Here is a 19,226-nt window from a genome sequence, read left to right on the forward strand (position 1 = left end):
AGGAGGTAAAGCAAACTGCAGGAGGTAAAGCAAAGCTGCTTTCAACTCAAGTTAGGGACAAGGGGTGTGAACTAGCCCAGGCTTAGTTCTCCTATGGATCCATGAGGAATGCTAAAGCCAACACTGCCCTGCAGCTCCACCACTGCTCTGGTTCTCTGTGAGTTCATGCTGTGCCTGCAGCCCTGTGGGCAGGACAGCTCGGGGTGTGGGGGTGCAGAGCTGCTGCTGGCTCTCTGCTCCTTCTCCTGGTGATGCTGCTCCATGCACCTCGGAGCTGTGATTCAGCACTCCTCTGCACTTCCCAGCTTCCTGCTCTAATCCCTGCCCGGGCACTCCAGCTGCCTCCAGGCAGAGCAGGATGAGGGCAGTCCTGAGCACAGGAACATCAGCGGATAGGTCACTCCTGGGATGTGCCTCAGTATGTGCTCAAAATGAAGGGTATTTTTGTGTAAATGCCTACCCTGCTCTGTAGCATTGGAGGATCTGCTTTAGTGGGTCTCTGACTAATACCAAAGCACATCTGAAAGGAAAATTTACTTCTGCAAAGCAAAGGCTTTTATTAAATGTGGCATCCTTGGACCACAAAGCAGCTCTCTCTGGCCAACAGGACATTCCAGGCTGAAGAAGAAGTTTAGGAACGCTTTTGTCGACGTATTCGTGGTCCTAATGAAGTGTTTTGTGGATCAATGATTTTATCAAGATCCCTCATTTCCTTCTTCAGGACATCTAGCAATGTCTGAGAATTGTCCAGTATCTGGGAAAGAAATAAAAATAGCTTATTTTTACACAAACTGTTTCTCTTATGAATTCCCTTCCAATTCAGCTGATCTGCCTTGCAGCAAGAGGGGCTATCCAGCCTTTCAGCCTCTAATTCCTGGTGATTTATTGTCCTGTCTCAGTGTGGGAATATCTGTGGGCCAATTTCTCTGGTTTGTGTTCATATTCTGAATATGAAAGGCCTTAAGCAATTTATCTGCCTTGGAGCAGAGGCAGAGATCTTCCTGAAGCAGACTGGGGGTTTTGGTTGGTGTTTTTTGGTTGGTTGGCTGGTTTTTTTTTAAGGGAGATTTGGTACCTGGGTTTTTTAGGTCAGTATTAAATTGTGCTCAACTGACCCAGTTTCAACTCTTTTCCACTGTTAAAACTGCACATTTTGGGTTTCTGGCTTCACGACTAACTCAAATCTCCAGTGACCTTATGTCAGACTAGATCTGTTATTAATTTTCTCCTATTTTTAGCTCACTGTGTACATAATCTAACATCCCTACTTCCCGTGCTCTAAGCTACAACATATTTAGGAGACCTTGCTGCCTGTCCACCTCACCAGTTAAAAATTTTAACACAGTGGACAACTGTAACCAAATGTGATGGTTATAGTCCCAAAAATAATTTATGTTCTTGTGAATTTGTGGAAATCAGCAAGTGATCAGAGAGGAGCTGAGGGAGTGCCCCACAGGACGAGGTGCTGGAGGAAGGTGAAATCCTGTGGGGGTGGCGGAAGGCAAGGAGTAACAAACCAGGAAAGGAATTCTGTTACTTTCTGTCTGTAGGACACCAGCATCTCCTCCTCACAGCCTCTTTCTGCCTCCTGTGGGTGTCAGTTCATGTCAATAAACAGGAATTCATCTGTAGGCTGGGGGTGTGACTTGGATCTCAGGTAAGCTTTGTTTTTAAAGGGGCTGTTTCTGTACCATACAACATAGTTTTTAAGCTTTTAAACTTTTCTGTGAGTTTCCCATTTCACTTCAAACCATCAGGTCTTGAAGGAGGTCGAGGAAACATCTCCAGCTTCATCTGAAAAGTGATTGCCAGGGGCAAGCACTGACTTTGAGAGAGGAAGAGGAGCTGACACAGTAGTTGGTCATATTCAAAATGCAAATGGGAGGAGAATTTAGGCAGCAGCTAATAGGGGAAAGGTGTTTCTGACACAACCTCTGCCTGGTCACCATGAGAAGGAAGATTGTTACTTATCTGAAAAGAGGCTGGGAAGATCCTTTTTTAAAGAACTAAAAGCTGTTGGTGTGTCATACAGAAGTGACTTCTGGCCACAGCTGTGGCCCTGTCTGTGGGGATCAAGCAGTCCCTGCCTGGCAGTAACACACAGAAGGGAATGGGTAGAGCTGTCTCAGGAACCAAAATGACAGTGCCAGCCCTTGTGCTGTACTGCCCCAACAATTTGACTCTTTTAATGACATTGTTCTATTAAAGATGAAAGAAACGACACTAAATATTGGGCTGGAAGAGTGGAAGGCCAACAGCTCCATCAGCACCATTGTTCTCTGCCTGAATTAGCAGGATTGTGGGTCACTGTCATGTCTCTGGTTTCCTCCTCTCCCCCCAAACCATGGGTCTGAGATGGTAATTTTTAGGGGTCTGTTCCAAAAGCTATTTTAAATGTATTTTGACAATAAACTTTCCCCAAGCCCAAGCAGCACCAAAACAAGCCCCATCCCAACCCTCTCATGATGGGGTCTGTGTGCCAGAGCTGCATCCCGGGCCTGGGAAGTTGTTTTGGCTGCAGGGCTATGACCCAGGGAGGAGTGGTGGTTCATGGAGGTGCTCCCGACCGACCTTCAGGTAAATACAGACTGAGCTCACACATACATACATACACACATATGTATATGTGTATGTATGTATATCCCAAACCTCCCCTGACACACCGTTAGGTTGGAGCTCAGGGCAAGGCTCTTCCCCCAGAGGGTGCTGGCACTGCCCAGGCTCCCCAGGGAATGGGCACGGCCCCGAGGCTGCCAGAGCTCCAGGAGCCTTTGGCCAGCGCTGCCAGGGATGCCCAGGGTGGGGCTGTTGGGCAGGGACAGGGGCTGGGCTGGGTATCCTTGTCCACCTCAGGTTATTCAGATTCAGTGATTCCCTCGCGCCCTGTCACAGACAGCAGAGATCAATGCCGTCCCTCCTCCTCCCCTCACGATGAAGCTGCACAAGGCGCTGTCCCTCGCTGGCAGTACCTCCCCGGAGGCTATGTCCATCTCGGCGATGGTGCGGTCGATGTGGGCTCGGGTGGACCGGAGCCCGGCCAGGCTCTCGCTGGTATCGGACAAGCGCCGGGAGAGCGTCGCGATCCGCGCCTGCAGCCGGCCCCGCTCCGCCTCCTCGGCCTGGATCCGCCCGCTCAGCTCGTCCCGCCGGGCGCGGAGCTCCGACAGCCCTGCGGGGCGGCACCGTCAGCCGGGCCCGCGCCCCCTGCCCGGCCCCGGCCCCGGCCCCGCTCGCCCCGGCCCCGCTCACCCTCCCGCAGCGCCGCGTGGTGCCCCCGCAGCGCGGCTCCGGTGCCGCTCATCGCGGCGGCCGGCGGCGCTCCGCCCCTTCCTGCGGCCCGAATGGAGCTCTCGGCTGCCTGGCACACGCTCAGCACCGCGCTGGTGCCGCCCGCCGCGCTGGGGCTGGTGAGTGGCGGACCGCGCGGGGGTCGCGGAGCTCCGCCGGGCCCGGGACAGGCCCGACCCGCCGCCCCCGGGATGCTCCGGCCTCGGCTCCTCCCCGGCCGGGCCTCTCCGGCTCTGGGTCCGCGGGGCGGGGTGGGAGCTGTCGGAGCCGAGGGAGGAACGGCCGGGGCTGAGGGAGGAACGGCCGGAGCTGAGGGAGGAACGGCCGGGGCTGAGGGAGGAACGGCCGGGGCTGAGGGAGGAACGGCCGGGGCTGAGGGAGGAACGGCCGGGGCTGCCGGGGCGGGGAGGAGGGGAACGGGCTCCTGGGTGTGCGGGGATGGTGTCTGCTGGGGACTGTCAGGGAAGGGCCGCGGGCCCAGCTGCCCTCTCTCCCTGTCACCCCAACCAGGGGCGGGATGGAAAGGCCGCAGCTTGCCCGGCCGTGCTGTGGCTCTGCTCCCGCTCCGTCTGAGGGAGCTGGGCAGCCAAGGTGGCTCGCAGCATTTCCACCAGCACCTGTGTCCTGCAGCAGCCACCTGCAGGGACAGCAGTGATGTGTGCGGGTGTGAGCCCTGGGAGAGGGCGCTGGGCATCCAGCGGTGGGCTGAGACCCCGGCACATGGCCATGGAGGAGCAGCATCCCCCCAGTGCAGTTTGACAGCAGAGTCCCTATGTGCTCCATCAAATGCTTAGCTCACGTTCCCTCTGCTTTCCAGGCAGCCCCGAGGCCCGAAGCTGCCGCGCCGCTGCAGGATGCCGAGCTCCGGGCAGCCCTGGACGTGCTGCAGTGCTACGACTTGCACTCCGTCGTGGAGGAGTGGTTCATCGAGGTGCTGCAGACTGACCTGCAGGCGAATATCGCCCCTGAGTTCTGGAACTGCATTGTACAGTATGAGAACACGGCTGAAGAGCCCCAGTGCGCCGCGCTGCTCCTGGACGCGTTCAGTCTGCTCAAGCGCCGCCTGGAGCCCTACCTGAACAGCCTGGAGCTCCTGGAGCAGTGGACCAAGGCAGGCCTGCTCCTGGGCACAGGCGCTCAGACACTGCAGGAGAAGGTCTACACCATGTTCAAAGCTATCCTCTTCTTCTCCACAACCAAATCCTTCCAGGCGATGATCCAGCAGTTCTACAGCCGCACGTTCAGGATATACATGCGGCAGTGGAAGAAGGGAGAAGATGGAACGAACGAGTGTGAGAGCAGCATGAGTGAGACCGAGCAGGAGAGTGACCCAGAGGAGGGCGGAGGAGAGGGCCAGCTCTGTGCAGGCTGCAGCAGCAAGAGGGAGCAGTGCTGGTGCCCTCAAGCCATGGAGCAGTTCCAGCAGCTCAATGACATTCTGTAGGTATCTCAGGGGGTGGTGGCTGTCACTCAGAGCACGGGGGGTATGGATGTGGAGCAGCAGCAGGTTTTATTGATCCCTGAGAACAGGAGGAGCCGTGTAAGTTCAGGCTGTGTCATGGTGGTGGGTAGAGAACTCAGAATAGACTTTCTGTTTTCAACTGGTGGTTGAACAAGAGCAGATCTTTAGATGAAAGTTCCTCTCCCTGGATATGAGAATATCCTCCTCTTGCTCTGAGGCCTCTGATCACAAAGAAGCAAACCAGAGCAAGGTGTCCCTGCCCATGTCAGGGGTTCCAACTAGATGATCTTTAAGGTCTCTTCCAACCCAAATCATTCTCTGATTCTATGAAACTCTTCTAAATGAAAGAGCTTTTGATGGCTTTAAATGTCTGTAAGGAAGATGGGATAGCAGTAGTGCCATGTGTTACATGTGTAGTGCATCTATGTGGGCTGTCAGAGCATGTGGCCCAAGCTGGGCCTGTCTCTGTGGAATGTACAGGGAGGGTGGTGCCTCCAGCTATAAGATTTTCTTGATTTGCTGGTGCCTTTTGTCCCACATGCTCCTGACGGTGTCCCTGTGCCCGCAGGCGGCGGCTGAATTTGCTGGAGAGGGTGAGTGCTGACGCTGTGACCACCATCCTGCACAGGATGATCGAGGAGAGGATGGAGCAGCGCTGCCGCGGGGAGTACGAGCACTCCTTCCTCAGTGAGTTCCAGGAGGTAAGGCACGTGTGGGGGCAGTGAGGGTCCTCCTTGGGAGATAACAGAATCCCTGGGCTGGAAGAGACCGTCAAGATCGAGTCCAACCCAGCCCCAACACTCAACTCAACCTTGGCACCCAGTGCCACATCCAGGCTTTGTTAAACACACCCAGGGATGGTGACTGCACCACCTCCCCGGGCAGCCATTCCAGAACTTTATCACTCTGTGAAAAACTTCTTCCTAATATCCAGCCTACATTTCCCTTGGTGCAGCTTGAGACTCTGGTTGTGTCAGTGCTGCCTGGAGAAAGAGCCCAGCCCGACCTGAGCACAGCCACCTTTCAGGGAATTGTAGAGAGTGATAAAGCTGTGCAGCTGTTGTTGTTTTTTAGCAGCTCAGGCTAAAAGCAGATTCCAACTTAAAACACCTGGTCCCGGGCTAGGATTTCCACCATGCCTGGCAGGAGAGGTGGCTAAAACTCCCAATTTTGGCTGATGCTGGAGGGGAAGGTTTGCTCTGACCTGAGCATGAAGCAGTCACATTTCCCCTCATGATGTCTGTAGTAATGAGGGAATTTCTGTGGTTCCAGTTTACAAACCACAAGATCAACAAGTGCCACCTGGCCTGCAGAGGGTCCTCCCTCTGTGTAGCTGAGCCCATAATTAGAATTTCTGTGCCTCTTTTCAGTCCTCTTTCCAATTCCCCTATAAAATTGGAAGCAAGGTGAGAGAGGATACTCTGGTATTGATCTCACCAGTGGCTACACAGAATTAAAATAATTCTTTGCAGCTGTTTAGTTCTTTGCTGCTATTTCAACTAAGTTTGTGTTGAGCTGTTTATCCACCATGACTTTAAAATAAATTATTCTCCAGGTTATGGCTGCTCCAGGACACAATCCTGAGCTCAGTGCTCCTTGCACATGACCTTCCCTTTGCCCGTGCTGGAGAACCAGGCCTGCAGCCAGGTTCCCATGCAAAGCACTTTTTGCCATGCCAACCATTTTTGTTGCTGCAAACATCAGGAATCTTTTTGTGTTTACTTCCTTTTGGTTGTTGTGCAACACTTTCTTTACTGCACCTCGTGTGAAATGCTTTTGGATGACCTGGAGATTGTTTAAGGATATTTTCAGGGCACCACAGAAAACACACCTGCATTCTACTCCTGAGATGCTGCTCTTGCTTCCACCTCTTGTTTGGCTTTAGAGTGTTGGAGCATGTCAGGATTAGGAAGAGGTAATTTTAAGGAAAAAAAATTAAAAGCACAGGCCTGGAAATCTAATGCTTAAACAGAGAAGACTGAGAAACAGCTCACTGAAAATTGCAGGTGCTGAGGGCAAAGCCTCTTTGCCAGCACAGCAGCAGCTGCCTGGAGTGTCAGGTCACAATCAGGCTGTAACAGGAGCACTCAGGGAAGATAAACTCAAGGGAAGAATGGGTTGTTTGGTAATAATTCCTTAAATTTGTGTTGCTTTGCATCAGTTATAGCCCTGTCCTTTTGTCCTTTAGGGGAATTCTTTATCAGCTTCTCCACAGTTTTGCCCAGGTGTTTGTAATACTCAGGTTTGTCCTGGCAAAACTTGTGCATTTCTTCAGTGTTTTCTCCATTGAGTAATTAAAAATAAACATCAGCAAAGCAAACCTTGACTTAGCATTTTTGTTTCAGGCTGTCAGAATCTATAAAAAATACAAATACCTAGTATTAGAGTGGTAGTAGAATATCTTGTAGCATATTGATACTCAAATACTATCCCAGGAAGTAGCATGTATTTGCTAATTGATGAGGGGGAAAAAGGCAGTTATTTCAAACATCTGGATATCGTAATTGGCTATGTTTGAAATTTGGCAATTACATATTTCTCACTAAAGCACAAATATTAAAAAAATAACCTTCTTATGCTCTCTGTTCAGGTTTTTATTTTATAATTCAGTGACAAGGCTGGTATTTGGATTTCAGATGCCTGAGTTGTGTTGGGTGTCTGTGACTTCTTGGGATATCTTATTTGCTTTTCACTGATTTCAGGGACCATAGAAATTTTGGGGCAAGGATGGTGTAATGGGCAATTTGCTCATTTTCTTATGAATGGGACAGTTTTGCAGGTATAGAATGGGATGAAACTCTGCAAGAACGAAATAGGCTGCAAGTTTTGGAACAAACCCTGTCCTTTTTGGAGCCCGGTGCCTGCAGGCAGTCCATGGTCACCCCTTATCTTCTCACACCCAGCTGCACAGTCCATATCCTGTATCTTTAGTTAGAGTTCCAATTCTTTCAGCTGGGCTTTCCCCAGCTATAACCCAGGCTGGGGCACGTTTGAGGAGCAGCTGGGGGTGATGCTGTCCTGGTCCAGCTGCCCCTTTCTGCGGGCTGTGGTGGCTGCCTGGGGTGGGTTGGGATGTGGCTGTGCATTCACATCTGTTTCTCCCTCTCATGGTGCAGTGGATAGAGAAGGTGATTGGGTGGCTCAGCAGGGTGTTCCTGCAGGATGGCCCCTTGGCACAGTCCTCCCCAGAAGCCAGCAGCACCCTGAAACGCTGGCGCTGCCACGTCCAGAGGTTCTTCTACCGCATCTACGCCAGCATGCGCATCGAGGAGCTCTTCAGCATCATCCGAGGTGCTTCACCCTTGGGCTGGGACTGGCTGGGTGACAGAGCTCTCTGATGTCTCCCCCTGCCTCCCCTCAGAGCCTGGCGCTGCTCCTGATCACTGCTTGGTTTGCAGATTTCCCAGAGTCAAAGCCTGCTGTGGAGGACCTCAAGTTCTGCCTGGAAAGGACTAACCAGAGGCAGCAGCTGCTCAGCTCCCTGAAAAGTGCTCTGGAAATGAGACTTCTGCACCCTGGTGGGTTTTACATCCTTGTCTGTGTCCTGACACTGTAAGGAGCCTGGACATGAGTGGGGATCTACTTGGAGCTGGTTTAGTTTCCTCTTTGAGGAGTGAGGGGCAGTCACCATGCCCATCACACATTATTTGTGTTCCAGTGAGCATGGCAGCAGCAGCTGATGGCATCCCAGCCCCCTTTGGCCTCATTTTTACACTATGGTCAGGAGCACAAAGTTTATCTTTGGTCCATGTGGGCAAAAGCTTATTTGCACTGTCAGGACTCTAAACCTCTGTCAGCTCTGAGCCTCTGTTCATGCTCAAAACTGGTTTCTCAGGCACATGGATCTGATCTGCCCCATTGCTGTGGGCAGTAGGGCAACAAGCCCTCCTCCTCCCACACCACAGGTAGAACAGAGGGCTTGGACCATCCAAACCCCTTCTATCCAAGCCATTATTCTGTGCTGCAGGGCTCTGACTCTCTGCTCCTCTCCTGTAGGAGTCAACACCTCCGACATCATCACTCTGTATATCTCGGCCATCAAGGCCCTGCGGGAGCTGGACCCTTCCATGGTGATCCTGGAGGTCGCCTGTGAGCCCATCAGGAAGTATCTGAGGTAGGAGGCAGTGGGGCAATCTGACACATCCCCTTTCCCTCTCCTTCCCTCACTCACTCTTCCCCTTCCCCCTTGCTCTGTTTGGTGCCACTGACAGGACTCGGGAGGACACGGTGCGGCAGATCGTGGCCGGTCTCACGGGGGATGCTGAGGGCTCAGGGGACCTGGCAAATGAGCTCTCCAAAGCTGACCCAGTGACCCTGGAGAACGGCCAGGAGAGTGATGATGACATCTCGGAGCCAGGGGACTGGGTTCCTGACCCAGTTGATGCTGATCCAGGTGAGATGCCAAGCCCAGCAGCCCTGGCAGCCGGCTGGTTTCCCTGGTGGGCTGTAGCATTGAGCAGCTCATTTGCTGCTCCTCTGGAGCTGGGCTGGGGCAGGTCCCTGTTAATCTGTTGTCTGCTGGATTCCACCAGGGAAATCGAGCTCCAAGCGTCGCTCCTCAGACATCATCAGCCTCCTGGTGAGCATCTACGGCAGCAAGGACCTGTTCATCAACGAGTACCGCACGCTGCTGGCCGACCGGCTGCTGCACCAGTTCAACTACAGTGCTGAGAGGTGAGACCCAGGCCTTCCATGGCCAAATCACCCAAGTCTTCTTTTACCTGCTGTCTGAAGGGCAGAGCCTTCAGACTCAGTCCTGTCAATGGCTGTTTGTGGAGCCAGGAGTGCCTTTGGCTATTTGCTTTGCAGCTTTGACTTTGCCTCGAGAATTCCATGCTCAGTCCTGCCCTTGGCTTGTGCTGATAGAGCAGCTTGTAGGAATGTGGAGGCACTGACACACTCTTAGGTCCATCCCACATGTTGTGTTGGCCCCACAAATGGAAGGGATGGAGGATGTGTGTTTCTGAAACACAGAAAGTTCCACCTGAACATAAGGAAGAACTTCTTTGCTGTGAGGTGACTGAGTAGTGGAGCAGGAAGCCAGAGAGGCTGTAGGGTCTCCCTCCCTGGAGATGTTCCAGACCCATCTGGACACAACCCTGAGTGACTGCTCTACGGGATCCTCCTTGAGCGGGGAGGTGGAACTGGATGAGCTCCAGTGGTTCCTTCCAGCCTGAACCATTCTGGGATTCTCTCTTCAAAAAGCTGCTGGCCTAGGTGAGGTGGCTGCTCCTCACTTGAGTACCAGGATCCATCCTGGGCAGACACAGTGCCTTGCAAAGCTTCCTAGGAAGAGCGCCTTGTGCCAGGAACTTAGTTTCTTTGGCTGTGTGGTGAGGGGTGGAGGCCAAGCCAGGTTTGTCCATCCAAGGGCCCTGTCCTGACCTGCTGTGTCTCTTTCCAGGGAAATCCGTAACGTGGAGCTGCTGAAGCTGAGGTTTGGTGAAGCTCAGATGCACTACTGTGAAGTCATGTTAAAAGTAACTCCTTTTATTTTTTAATTCAAGCCCTGGGTGTTTGTGCCCATTGGGGAAGGGGAGGGACTTGAGGAGTGACCCAAGAATGGACTTTTAGGAAAGTGGGGGTTCCAGAATGCCAGTGAGATGCTGATTTATGACAGGCAGAAGTGCATTTAAATAATGTCTGTTTTTAAGCCCTGTGGGCTGGATTATCAGCTCTGGGGAATGGTTGCTCTGGTGCTGCTGTCTGTCCTGTCCTTCCTGCAGTATTCTGGCGTTGAGGAACTGGGCCTGTCCAGCTCCTCTGGGGTTGGATTCTTTCAGAGCACTCTAGGAAGAACAGAAGTGTGGAGGGCCTCCAGTGAAGGCAATGTTGAGTTGTAACCCCTTCCTCAAATTTTCCTGAGTATGTAGCAGACTTCCAAGTAGACACACATGACCATGTCCTTTCCAGTGTCCCCATCATCATTTGGAGAGAATGCTGTTGACCTTGTTTAAGCCTCTCCTTCACTGCTGGCTGGCACTGCCTCTGAAGGGAAGGAGCCAGCTCAGCTCCTGTGCCTGTTGCAGGACATGGCCGACTCGCGGCGCATTAACGCCAACATTCGGGATGAGGAAGAGAAGCTCCCTGAGGAGGAGAGGCCTCCCTTCAGCCTCGTGGCCATTATCCTCTCCAGTGAGTTCTGGCCACCACTCAAAGAGGAGAAGCTGGAGCTTCCAGAGCAGGTCAAGGAAGCCATGGAAGCATATTCCAAAAAGTATGAGAAATTAAAGGTGAGGTCACTTGAACCCTCCTTATGAAAGCTTTATGCAGTCCCCTTTAGCTGCTGGCTGGCCCACGCTGTTAGAGTGGGGTTTGCAGTAACCCAGCACTTAGTGGTTCCTGCTGGGAGATCTCCTGTGAGCAGCTGCTTTCCCCTTTTCCCAGGCCATGAGGACCCTGAACTGGAAGTACCACCTGGGGCTGGTGAGCCTGGACGTGGAGCTGGCTGACCGCACGCTCTCCCTGTCCGTGTCTCCTGTGCACGCTGCCATCATCCTGCACTTCCAGACCAAGAGTGAGTGCTGTGGAACCCTGTCTGTGCTTCCATGGGTGGCAAAGCCACGTTCCTTGGGTAGCTGGAGGCTCTGAGAGCTCTGGCAGGAGGACCAAAACCTGGTGCATGGGTTTGGATCTCCCACAGGGTCTCCAGCACTCAGCAGGGCCACAGCTCTGTGCCCCTCTGCTTGGTCCTGGCAGTGCCTCCCAGCTTTACCCAGCTTCCTACCAAATCCTGGCAGGCTTGGGTGTGAGAAGTTCTCCATCTCCTCTCTGATCTCCATGGTCTCTGCAGGCACCTGGACGCTGGCAGAGCTGAGTGAAATGCTCAAGGTGCCTGTGACTTCACTGAAGAGGAAGATGACGCTGTGGCTGCAGCAGGGAGTTCTGCGGGAAGAGCCCGAGGGCACCTTCACTGTCATTGAGGAGGAGCAGAAGGACCAGGTGGAGAAGGTTGTTCTGATTGACAGTGACGAGGAGGGGGACTCTGCCATGGCCTCACAGGCTGACCAGAAGGAGGAGGAGCTGCAGGTACCTGTCCCTGTGGTGATGCAAACATCCTGTATTTTGGGTTTGGGGAATCTGATCAAGATGATGGATTCAATTTGCACTATGGATTCACATTTTCCACTGCAAGTGGCTCAGTCCAGCACAAACATTTGGGTTTTGAAGTGGGTATCTCATGGTTAATCTCTTGGTGCTGGATCACAGCCTTCCCTCCAGACAAGTGCTCAGCTGCTGAGTCAGGAAACCTTTTGGAAATCTCCAAATTGGTTTTTTTTTCAGTTTAAAAAAAGAAAAAAGTCCGAGACATGATTTCATATTTGAAAATAGTCATAACTTGTTTGGATGCACCCGAGCAACACTTTTTGGCACTTCTGACTGCCCAAAAGACTTACCCAGCACTAAGAGCTGGATCTCTGCCATCTCTCTGTTGTGGTTCCTGGACGTTTCCAGTGCCTTTCCTGCCTGTGAGTCACACTGTGCCTGTGTTGTGCAACACAGCATTGTCATGCTGCTGTTCATCCACAGAGGGTCATGCATGTGCTGCAGTCAGATCCCACTGTCCAGCTCTGTGTCCCAGCACTTTGCTGCTGTTCTTGGATATCCCTGGTTAGAGACCCCATGGCATGGCTGGGAGCAGAACTTACTGCCAGCTGCATCCCTGCCTTGTTTCTGGGGTATTTGCTGTGTGCTGTAGTGTCAGTCACTCACTGTGGCCTGTGTCCCTCTGCAGCTGTTCTGGACGTACATCCAGGCCATGCTGACCAACCTGGAGAGCCTGTCCCTGGAGAGGATCCACAGCATGCTCAAGATGTTTGTGATGACCGGCCCTGTGGTCACCGAGATCGATGTCCAGGAGCTGCAGGGGTTCCTCCAGAAGAAGGTCCGGGACCAGCAGCTCATCTACTCAGGGGGGGTCTATCGCCTGCCCAAGAACTGCAACTGATCTGGCAGTGTCCCTGCCCCCTGGGCACTCCTGCCTGTGCCTGAGCCTGCTCCAGAGTGCCACCAGCTCTCAGTGTCCTGCTGGGGGTTCTCTGCCCTGGGGCTTTGCTGTACCCCCTTCCCCAAGCAGGTGACACTTTCCACATGGAGGCAGCTCAGCAGCAGCCTGGACACCCCACAATGTCTGGGTCTGCTCCCCACATTCCTTCCTCCCCTGTGTGAGTGCCTGGGCCCACCTCCCTGGTTAATAAATAGCAGTAGGCTTCTTTTTCCAATGGTGCCAACTCTTTTCTTTCCTCTTGGTACCTCCCCACGCTGGAAGGGCAGGCAGGAAACTCCTCAGTCTGCCAGGCACTGTCCCCCTTTCCTTGGGTCTCCATGTGCAACCCTAGGAGGTTTTGGGAGGGGGCTGTTGGCTCCAGCTGCTGTCTGGGGCTCTGTGTGTGGCTAAAGCAGTGTCTTGCAGCTGGATGTGATGAGTGAGACCCTGCCCAAAAACAAGGCTTGGTGCTGCCTCTGACAGGGAGGGAACAACTCCAGGCTCCCCTTGTTTGGGACTCATAAATTGTGTGGAATCATTTTATTGTGGGATGAAGAATGCTTTAGATGGATGAGATGCAGCAGTTCTTCAGGACAAGCTGGTTAGTCCTGGAGGAGATCCAGTGGATTTTCCAGGCCCTGGTGGGATTGCTTTGCCCTGGCACAGGTCTATGTCCCAGCACCATGGGGCTGCCCTTGGGTCAGTCCTGGGGAGCTTCAGAGTTGTTGGCAGCACACAAGGAAATGGGATGGGGTATTCCCAGAGTTCCTGATTAAACACTGCCTCCCACCCAGCTATGGAGCAGTTTCAGGATTGCATCACATCCCCCCTCCAGGGTGTTCAGGCTCCCTCAGTCCTGCTTTCCACATGGGTTTTGCTCATCAGGAGGAGTATGCTGGGAAAATCTGGCTTTTACTAAAAAGATGTTTTCTGTGATGTACCCAATGAGTTTCCTCAGCCCAAGGAGTCTTTCTCCTCCTCTGCTGCATCTTCAGTCCCAGCCTGTGGGTGCTGTGGCAGCTGGAATTGAGAATTAACAGAGCCACAGGTAAGACACAGGAGCAGCTGTGAGTGTGGCCTTCCATCCAGGTGTGAGAGACTGTGGAACACAGAAATCACCCCCTGTTTAACACTGAACCTTATTTTCCAGTGCCTAAAGCCCACGAGTCCCTGGGGCATCCCTCCTGCAGCTGAGGTAGCAGGGTGCAGCAGTCCTGTCCCCCTTGGGCACATTGCTGTTTTCCTCTGTGGATAAAGCACAATTTCTTTATTCCCCTGGGGCACTGTGCTCCAGGCTGGCAGCCTTTGGCACTGGGAACCTGGTGCATCCTCTTGTGAAGGTTCCTTGTGCTGAAGAGGATCTGGTGATAACTGAGTAAACCCCAGTCTGTGATTAGTTGAGGTCAAGCCAAAAAACCCCAAAGGGCAGCAAGTCCATGATGGCATCAGCAGGGAAAGGATGGACATCCATGCCTGAGTACCCAAGGAACTTTTCCCTTCTCTCTCCTCTGACCTCTCTCCACTTTTTTCTTTATATTTTTTCATGAAAGAACACTGAGCACATTGAAGGACGTGGAAGGGGGCAGGGAGGGTCAGTGGGGTCAGTGCCTGCCAGCCCAGGGTGTGCCAGCCCCATCCCACAGAGTGTCCCATGGAGTGTCTGGGTGTGCTGAGGCTGTGACAGGGCAGGGAAAAGGCTCCTTTTGATGTGGGGAGATCAAAGCAGCTGCCAGTTTGGAGCAGAGCTTGTGCCTGAGTACCCAAGGAACTTTTCCCTTTCCTTCTCTCTCCTCTGACCTCTCTCCACTTTTTTCTTTATATTTTTTCATGAAAGAACACTGAGCACATGCAAGGATGTGGAAGGGGGCAGGGAGGGTCAGTGGGGTCAGTGCCTGCCAGCCCAGGGTGTGCCAGCCCCATCCCACAGAGTGTCCCATGGAGTGTCTGGGTGTGCTGAGGCTGTGACAGGGCAGGGAAAAGGCTCCTTTTGATGTGGGGAGATCAAAGCAGCTGCCAGTTTGGAGCAGAGCTGGCAGCAGGGCTGTCCCCACTCACCACAGAGCCAGAGCCCCTGCTGGGACACGGCCCAGGCTGACTCAGAGCTCTTGGTGTTTGCTTTGCTCATGGATGCAAAAACATTGATTTATTTACATGTTGTGCAGGTGGATTTATTGCTCTGTGGTGCAGGGGCTGTGGGGCAGTGAGTGTGTCCTGCAGCCCATCCCAGCAGCCTTCCCAGGCTGGGATGAGATGAGGGACACTCCCTGCCCTTCCCAAAGCCATGGCTGTGCCCTGGCAGGGCAGGGGATGGGCATCATTCCCATCCTGACTTTTCCCAGCTCCCTCATGCTGCTCCAAGGGCTGGACCAGTGGGGTGTGATGAGTTTGTCCATCCTGAGCCAAAGGATGAGCAGTGCCACCACTGAGGGGACCTGGAGTCACATCTCTGCCATGGGAGGTCCCGGCCTGGCAGAGCCAGAGCCACCAGCTGAGCTGTGGTGTGGCTGTTTCAAAGTGTTACAACAGGAAAAATTTGGGTTTAATGACTGCCTCAGCCTTCATGGAATATAAAAGTCTTAAAGTTAATTGAAACAAGCTGGAAATGTGATTTTTTTCAGAGTGAACAGAGGAAGCTGGTGGGGGAAAAAGGGCTTTGTGCTGTTCCCTGTGCCACTTGCTGTGCAGCCTAATTGCTTCAGGCTGGAGCTGTGTCTGCTGGCCAGGACTGTCCCTGTCCCACGGCTGTCACCTCTGCAAATCACAGGAAAGGAAAGGAAAGGAAAGGAAAGGAAAGGAAAGGAAAGGAAAGGAAAGGAAAGGAAAGGAAAGGAAAGGAAAGGGAAAGGGAAAGGGAAAGAAAGGATGCACATAAAATCATAGAACCATAGACTCACAGAATGGCCTGGGCTGGCCTGGACATTAAAGCTCATCTCATTCCATCCTCTTCCATGGGCAGGGACACCTTCCACTAGCCCATGGTTGCTCCAAGCCTTGTCCAGCTGGCCTTGGACACTTCTTTACTCCTTGGATGCTTGGGAATGGCTCCAGTTCTTTGGGGGTGTTTTACAGAGCCCTTGGTGGATGATCCAGACCCTGCTGGGGACCTTGGGAAGGTGTTACAGTGATTTTCCCCAGTCACCACTTGTGACATGGGGTGGTATTGATGGCCCTGGGGAATGCTGGTGGTGGGACACTGTTGGTGACAGGAGGACTGCTGCAGGCACTCGCTGCTCTCCATGTTTTCCATATTATTTCCCAAATTTTCCATTTTTTCCCAGATGTACCCCTTCTGTTTTCCAAAGCAGCGTGAGCCACAACTTCCCCCAGTGCAGCAGTGCTGGTCCCTGCCCTCTCCCACTGCCTGGTGCTGGGCCTGGATGGTGCCTCATGGCACGACCATGACCTTCCCTTTGGTCAATGCCAAGCCCCTTTTTCTTAGCTTTTACCTCTTTTTTACTGTTTTAGCATGGTAGGGATGGAGCTCAACTGGAGGAGAAAGAAGCAGCAGATTGAACTTGAGTTTTAGGGGTGATCATCTGACCCAGCACTCCTTGAATGTCTTGAAAACAAGAAATGAGATAAAAATCCTGTGAGACAGCGCACTCCCCTCATTTACCTTGGCCTATTTATAAACTGTTTGGAAGGGTCACGATAAGGCAGGCAGGATGCGGCGTCCCTGCGGGGGACATTCCCAGCCCAGGGATAAACTGTTTGGGTTATTCAGGATGTGCTAGAGCTGCTCACAGAGGCTGGAAAGTTTTGCTAAGAATGAGATTGGGAAGAATGAGGGGTCTGGCTTGATGGCCCCAAGAATGCATCCAGGGAATTTACACTGGATTTAGGAGAGCTGACGCCGCAGGGGGAGCCCAGGGATCAGCAGCAGCAATTCAGGGAAGATCAACACAAGATGGATGAGCTGAAAGGGAAAAAATCCACCCCCCAGCCCAGTCCAGAGCTGATGTGGCCGTGGAGCTGGGGGGTCACACTACAAAAAGGCAAATCCATGCTTGGAAACAAGATCTCTGGGTCTGGGAATGACCCTCCAGGGCTGGATCCTGCACCCCTGCCAGGGGCTGCTGACTTCCTGTGTGGATCCTGCCCACCATGGATCAGATTATTTTATGATATTCTTTTATTCCTCCCTGTCTGGGGCTGCAGGAGGGGCTGGTTCAAGGTCAGAGCCTGTGGGGGTCCTCCTGTGTCCCAACCCCAGCCCCATTTCCCCTTCTCCACTTGCAGCCTCTCACTTTAGTTCCAGGGCTCCCTGCCCACTGCAGGGTTCACGTCCATGGGCCATATTTCTGATCTCTACATCCATTTTTCTGCTGCCCGTGACCTCTTCAGCTGCTTTCAGTTTCTTTTTTTACCAGTTTCCCTCTTTTTTTGCAGAGTTTCTCTGGGCAAGGCCAGTGCTGCAAGTATGGTGCACTCCATCCTGGAGCTGCTGGGTCTCACTCTGGTCCCCTTCTGAGCTCTGAGCACCTCACAGCTCCCCCAAAGGGACCCTGGGTGCTTCATTCACCTACTTCTGCTTTCCCAGGGCACACGGCGGGGATTTGCCCTTGTCTGGGACGCAGCTGCTGCTCCTCAGCCCTAGAAATGTTCTGGCTAAACAGGCAATGTGCAAAACCTTGCAGGAAAACCCAAAAATTGTCACATAAGTTGGTGCCAGCCGAGCTCTGGTCATGCCTCCTGGTGGGTACCAAACCCAGGGGTGCCCAAAGCACTGGTACCAGTCAGAGCTGGCACCAAAATCTCTGCTCAGGGCACCGTCCCCCTCCCTGGGACATTCTCTGGCCTCTCTCCGTGTGGGGGAGGCTCTGTTTGTGCAGGATTTGCATCCGTGGCCGCAGGAGGGGCTGCGGCACCTCCGTCCCCATCCTGGCCCCGCACCCGTTTCCTGCCCGCGGGGCCCAGCCAGGGGGGCCCGGCCCCGGCACCCGCAGGGACACGGGGGACAGGCAGGTGCCCCAAGGCCCTGGGGACAGGGCTGGTGGCCCCAAGGCCCTGGGGACGGGGATGGTGGCCCCAGTTTGCTCCCACAGCCCCCCACTGCACTGCCCTGATGCCCCCCGTGCCCCCAAGGCACAGCTCCCCCACTGCACAGCCCACACCTCCCTGACCTGCAGGACCCCCTGGCCCTGCCCCATGCAGCCCCCAGCCCATGGCACTGCCCCCACAAAAACAACCCCCCCAAAAGCCGTTACCTCTGTGCCTGCATGTCCCCCCAGTGTGTCCCCTCCCCACAGGACACAGCAGCTTGTCTCCTCCAATTTGGGGTGCTGGAGGTCCCCAAAGCCCCACGGGGAGGGGGGACACAGCCCCCACACCAGGGCCAGGAGTAGCTCAAGGGGATATTTGGGAACACAAGCAGGTTTTCCATTGTCCTGTCCTTGTCCCCACATGGGACAGATATCTTCTGCTGCCATCGATGCCCCTCTCCTCCCCAGGTGCTCCCCAGCGTTTTTTGGCAGCCACTCCAGACCCAACCTGTGATTTTGGAGTTGGCAGCAACACCAGGACAGTGTCCCCAGCCCTGCATCACCTTGTCACCTGTGTGGTCACTCCACGGCTGGCAGTGGCCAAGCTGCCCCTCCAGATCCTCATCCTCATGTGCCATCCAGCCCCACCAGCCCCACGGGGTCCCAGGCAGCTCCATCCCACCTCCCACTGTCGCCAGGATCTGGTCACCTCTGCCTTCAGCTCAGGAGGAGTTTAGAGCCCCCCTTTCCAGGGCAGGCTGTGCATCTTCCACCCTCCCTGGTTTCCTGCTGTGTTCGGGGGGTTTCTGTCCCCCCATTACCCCCAGCAGCGCCAGGCAGCTCCATCCCACCTCCCACCAGGATCTGGTCACCTTCTGCCTTCAGCTCAGGAGGAGTTTAGAGCCCCCCTTTCCAGGGCAGGCTGTGCATCTTCCACCCTCCCTGGTTTCCTGCTGTGTTCGGGGGGTTTCTGTCCCCCCATTACCCCCAGCAGCCCACGGAGTGCTGCAGTGGCTCAAGCTCCTTCCCAGGTAGAGCAGAACAGGTTTTTTTGGGCTGTTCAGGTTCACTGTCAGCCCTTGAGGGGCGTGGCAGCTTCTTCCTTCTCTAACGTTGAATCTTCTAGAGCTTTGGGGGGCACTGTGTTTGGGGGTTTAATGGTCCCCAACAACTCTGTTTGGGGGAAGCTCTTCCTTCTCAAAAACCTGAATTAGCTAGAAGAGCATCTTCCTTCATGCTGGCTCCCAAACCGCCTGCCAAGCTCCTCTTAATGGGATCTCTGCTTCGGGTCAGCCCTTTCCGACCCGAGGGCAGCTCCCAGCTGCTGGGTGTCAGCTCCAGCTGGGCCCCGGTGCCTTCGTGACACAGAAATCGCCACATTTGCAAGGATTTGTTAGGCAAATCCTGCTGGCAGAGGCACACGCAGCTGCTCCCCAGCAGAGGCTGGGGAGACTGGCTCAGAGAATCCCCTCCCCTGAAGTGGGGGGAACAGTGAGCATCACAGCCA

General features: G+C 53.9%; 2 protein-coding genes across 3 annotated transcripts; one reads left to right on the forward strand and one right to left on the reverse strand.

Annotated features, from left to right (window-relative positions):
• Positions 1-532: 532 nt before the first annotated feature.
• Positions 533-3,385, reverse strand: LOC120507346. Of its 2 annotated transcripts, none has more exons than XM_039719830.1 (3): positions 3,250-3,385; positions 2,970-3,169; positions 533-754 (listed from the first exon to the last, which is right to left on the reverse strand). In XM_039719830.1, the coding sequence occupies exons 1-3, from the start codon at positions 3,299-3,301 to the stop codon at positions 632-634; spliced, it is 375 nt and encodes a 124-aa protein (XP_039575764.1). In that variant the 5' UTR covers positions 3,302-3,385; the 3' UTR covers positions 533-631. The 2 variants fall into 2 exon arrangements, with proteins under 2 accessions (XP_039575764.1, XP_039575763.1); XM_039719829.1 differs by lacking the exon at positions 533-754 and adding an exon at positions 761-2,883.
• Positions 3,276-12,972, forward strand: ANAPC2 (anaphase promoting complex subunit 2). The gene is made up of 13 exons (XM_039719828.1): positions 3,276-3,407; positions 4,106-4,728; positions 5,319-5,451; positions 7,867-8,041; positions 8,149-8,268; positions 8,747-8,864; positions 8,962-9,143; positions 9,283-9,424; positions 10,155-10,230; positions 10,780-10,983; positions 11,138-11,267; positions 11,544-11,779; positions 12,486-12,972. The coding sequence occupies exons 1-13, from the start codon at positions 3,342-3,344 to the stop codon at positions 12,696-12,698; spliced, it is 2,418 nt and encodes an 805-aa protein (XP_039575762.1). The 5' UTR covers positions 3,276-3,341; the 3' UTR covers positions 12,699-12,972.
• Positions 12,973-19,226: the final 6,254 nt, after the last annotated feature.

Source organism: Passer montanus, unplaced genomic scaffold (genome assembly GCF_014805655.1).
Source record: "Passer montanus isolate IOZ18808 unplaced genomic scaffold, ASM1480565v1 scaffold43, whole genome shotgun sequence".
Taxonomy (NCBI): Eukaryota; Metazoa; Chordata; class Aves; order Passeriformes; family Passeridae; genus Passer; species Passer montanus.